The sequence below is a fragment of the Drosophila guanche genome, unplaced genomic scaffold, assembly GCF_900245975.1.
Source record: "Drosophila guanche unplaced genomic scaffold, DGUA_6, whole genome shotgun sequence".
Taxonomy (NCBI): domain Eukaryota; kingdom Metazoa; phylum Arthropoda; class Insecta; order Diptera; family Drosophilidae; genus Drosophila; species Drosophila guanche.
Genome location: NW_022995743.1, coordinates 16,036,975 through 16,041,589, shown reverse-complemented (window position 1 = coordinate 16,041,589; position 4,615 = coordinate 16,036,975). Strand labels below are relative to the sequence as shown.

The window sequence follows — 4,615 nt, the reverse complement described above, 5'->3', positions numbered from 1 at the left end:
TCGCGCACTCACTGTGAATAGCTGATTGATATCTATTGCAGAATCTGCAACAAACTCATATCATTTGAGTACAGTTCCGCGAATCGCTTCAGAGGAAGAGCAAACTTTAGTGGCAATTCGCTGAGCCCTGCATCAGCATCAGCATCAGCCCGCAACTTTCAGCGAGAAATAAATAAAAATGTTAAAAAAAAACAGCAAACTGCAATTTGTTTTTTCCCTTTTTTTGGGTGGGTTGGTTAATGAAAGTGCCAGTAAATGTAATTGGCATCACGGTACCGTACCGCCACCCATTTCCCTCACACTTCGCTGGGTCCTTGGGCCAGTTCTTTCATTTCATTTCATTTCATTTTTGGCCAGAAGACATACACACACACACATATGTGGGCTTCGCCTCGCAAGAGTTTATCTTATAAAACAACAACAAGCACTTAAGTGTTATATGCCACCGTATTACAAATGCCGAGGCCTCAAAAACTCAGACAGAACGGGCCCTGGACCCGATATCATGTGCCTGCCGTGTCCCAGTCGCAGTCGGAGTCGGAGTCGGAGTCCCAGACGCAGCGTAGCATAAATGAAGAAAGCTGATAAGAATAAAAGGGCAACACAAAGAAGTTGGCGTTGAAGTTGAAGAAGAAGGCGGCAAAGGAGAAATTATTGCGACCCGCATATATGTATGGATTTGAGGGCGAATGAGAACCGAAATTGAATATTGCGTTTGGCGTGGAGGTCGTGGACAGGGTGACAAGCCACGCCAGTCCTACAGTACCCACAGGTGCACCCCAAGCCAAAGTGGCGGAGCGTACCTTGCTACCAAAATCGGGCCAAGTATTTAGCAATCTCGCCTTTAGCCAAACATTTTGACATGGGTTACAGCGGGCTATGTAGGTGAAAATGAGGCAGGCCAATGCCCAAGAGTGGCATGCCAAAAACCCTTTCCACGCCTGGGTGTTACACCTATGTCAGAGCACTGACATTTGGCGTTAACCACCAGGTCGGAGCTAAATAAAGAAAGTCTCTCCGGCACAGCCGCAAATCATAACGTATCATATCACATCATATCGGAGTATAATTTTTAATGAGTTGGATTTCTGCGGGGCGAGCCAAGACTCGGAACAGTTCCCCCAAAAATGCTGTATTTCCGTTCATTATTTTCACCAATTCCCGTTTCGTATCTGTTGCACGTTTATGCATTCGTTTCTTGCTCTTTTTTTTTTTTTTTTTGGGTTGGGTTGGTTTGAACTTATCAGGGAAGCGTCATTGTCTGTCTGTCTCTGTCAGAGTGTGTTTGCGAAATGCTGCCAAAAGCACAGAAAAAACGACAGGTTACGCTATAGAGGAAGCCACGACTAGAGGAATACCCACTACACATATTACATGGCGTTCAAAACAGTCGCGGGAGTGGATTCCAATTTGAATTCGTCGCAAATACTCCTCAAAGTGTTGAGGGACAGCAAAACCCAATTGGAAAGTGCCAAAATATATCAAATTATTCTGTTGTCTGCCCTCTGGCAGTACTGGAACCGAAATGTCAGTGGTGGATAAAGGTGCAGATCTCCAATTAGCAGCTGTGGCCATTGCCATGTAAAATTATGTTCTCCGAGTCGCTCGTTTGACCAGTTGGAGTTATCCATCCAACAGCCACAACTTCCGTCACATAATAAATTCATAACAAATCAGACGCACACAACACATTCACGAGCAGCATATTCTACTCAGAACATGCGACATTATAATGCCACATTATGTTGCCAGTGCGTGAAAGAACCGTACATCATAGCATCGGAGCAACAATAAATCAAAAATCCACAAACATTGGCCACTGCCAACACACAAACACACACACACACACACACACACACATAGACTTACATGAACATGGATGTACACATGTTTCCTTGCGTCCACCATCCATGCAATGTTGTCTAGCAGCTGCCAAGGTGAGACAAACACTGAAATGCAACAGACCATTATTAAGTCGTTCCTTGGCAATGTTTCACCTTAAACTAGTATACCTTGGTGCCAGCGTCTCCTCCAGTCCCCTCCAATCATGGCACATATGTATGCCAGTGTGTGTTTGCATGTTTGTACATACGTGGAATTCGCAAAATTATTACACTTGACATGATTGAATATGCCGCAGAGTACCAGTTGCGACCACAGCTTATGCGGCGTCCGTCCGCAGGTGCCCAGCAAGTGGCTCTCCATTCTTCCATGCTATGGTGAAACATTCGCCGCGTCCGGTGGTTCTCGTTACCGATTCTGCTGCTCTGCTGCACTGCTGCTGTTGTGTCGACTGGACATACATCGTTTTTCGCTGTCTCTGTGGACAATTCCCGTTTCTGGGTTGCATGTAGTGTGCAGTTGGTGACATGCCGCATAAATGTAAGTGAATACAATGTTGTTTTAGTGGATTTACACTGCTAGCAATTTCGGCGGCAAAAGATCCGCCAAAAGTCGACAACAGAAAAATCAAGGATGGTACAAGACCCGATAAGAGATTTTATCGCGATGAATGATGGAATGATGGAGTTTTATAAGGTGGTGTCGTCGGCTGCCAAATCGTTTCGTTTTCACGCCCCTAGCGTGCATACCATGAATGAGCTAATCAGAATACTCTATTGTCGTTTCACTCTCACCTACTACGGACGACGTTTTGCCGGCGAGACCACCTTATATAATTGCATCATGGTTCAGATCAGAATATTTAAATACTATTTAATACCAAAAAAAAGTAGACAACGGTATTTTGCAGAAGGAATTAGTAGGAACATTTAAAATGGAGGGTCGAAAGGGAATCTAGTCCAATGATGACTAATATATATGGAATATATGGAAATTAAAGCTTTTTAAACAAAACCCCTTGGACTGAGAAGGGCATCCTGGTCACACTATTTTGGCACTCTGCAATAATTTGTCTGATCTGATCTGAGAAATATGTGTCATTATATGGTATGTATTTGTTTTGTATACTCTAGACCTGTTACGAATATTTATAGCTTTCCACGCTAGCCTCTGGCGGAGTCCACTCTTCAAAATTTAACATCACAATTTATTTGACGCTTCAAAAGGTGAGTTCGTATAAGAATTCCTGACGATGCTGGTACAAATATCTTATTGTCCTTCAAGAGCTGGACTCCCACCATGTGGTTTAGCTGCAACAACACAGAGCAGTGCGCTGTCGTCCGGCAGGGCTACCAGGTGCTGGCCGAATACCATCTGATCGAGCAGGAGCAGCTGAAGAACATCTATGCCATACCCAGCTATGCCAGTGCACTGCACTGGTACGGCATTATCTTCATTCACAGCGGATTCTATGCGGAAAGCATGTTCCGCTTCTCCATAATGCTGCCGGAGAACTTTCCGAACGTTACCAGCCTGCCCACGGTCATATTTACGACTGCGTGCTACCATCCACACATCCGCCCGCAGACCCAAAGCCTGGACCTGTCGCCCTTCTTCACGGAATGGCGGAAAGATTACCACCATGTCTGGCACCTGCTCAAGTACATTCAGGCCATCTTCGCCGATCCCGAGAGCAGCATATGCTCCTGTGTTACTCCCTCCGGCGAGAGAGTGTACATGGAGGAAGCGAACAACATGGAGGCCTTGACCATGCTCTCCACGGACCGAGTTGCATTCATAAACAAAGTGCAACAACTGGCTGAATTCACCAGGGAACATATATACGACTCGCCGACATCCAGTGATCCGCACTACATAGTCGTCGAACCCTGCTGTTCGGAGAGGCACGAGAAGATTATGGAGCAGCTGAAGAGTACCAGCTGGAAGGAGGCGACCGCCATTGACACTCTTCCACCCGCTGAGTGTTTGGCGTGCATCGACTCATCCAGGCAAATGGATGAAGAGGAAGCCAATCAGTTGGCCAAACTTTCCGCCATGAATGGCCGCATGAAGCACCCAAAATTGCAGCGTTATTAGACCAAATAAACGAGTATGTACTAAAATTGCACTTGATTTTTCGCTATTTTTCAAATATCGGTTGCACACTCATCGATAATGAATTTACTCCGCACTACGCCAGTCGATAGTTGAGTGAACCGCAATCCGCCGGAGAATTTCCTGAATTTTGCAATGTTTCTTTTCAAGTTTTGTGTGTTTTTATAGTGTGTGCAAATATTTAAAAACTAACCATGCTAAATAATGGGTAAGTGGAACAGTTATGAAGAATTTTTTATTGGATTCTAAGCGAACAAATGAAGGGGAAACAGCAAACAATTCTGTTTTATTTTTGTCTCTTAATTTTTTTGCCGTGGAAAAGAGCGGGCTTGCGGACAGCACACATATACATATATACATATATATGCATAAACATCTGTGTGAGTGTTTTACTATTCATGTCCACTTCGCCACAATTTCGTATTGGCTTTTGTTATGTTTCTTGAGTTTCTCGCAGTGGAAAAGAGCGGGCTTTTTACTTTTGAAGCTCATACGCATGTACATATGTATTTATGTGTGTACGTGCGCGCTTCTCTTGTTTTGCCCACCCCACCATATTCGTGCACAACCAGTAATGATGTTAATAATGTCATCTTTCACGTGCAATAATCAAAATAATAATAATTATGACTCGTCGCGCGTCGGCAAAGTGAAATGC

General features: G+C 44.5%; 1 protein-coding gene across 1 annotated transcript; it reads left to right on the top strand.

Moving 5' to 3' along the window:
• The first annotated feature begins 2,912 nt into the window (after positions 1-2,912).
• LOC117581248 (protein crossbronx-like) lies at positions 2,913-3,965 on the top strand. Its single transcript, XM_034268255.1, has 2 exons — positions 2,913-3,068; positions 3,127-3,965. The coding sequence occupies exon 2, from the start codon at positions 3,142-3,144 to the stop codon at positions 3,937-3,939; it is 798 nt and encodes a 265-aa protein (XP_034124146.1). The 5' UTR covers positions 2,913-3,068; positions 3,127-3,141; the 3' UTR covers positions 3,940-3,965.
• The last annotated feature ends 650 nt before the right edge of the window (positions 3,966-4,615 follow it).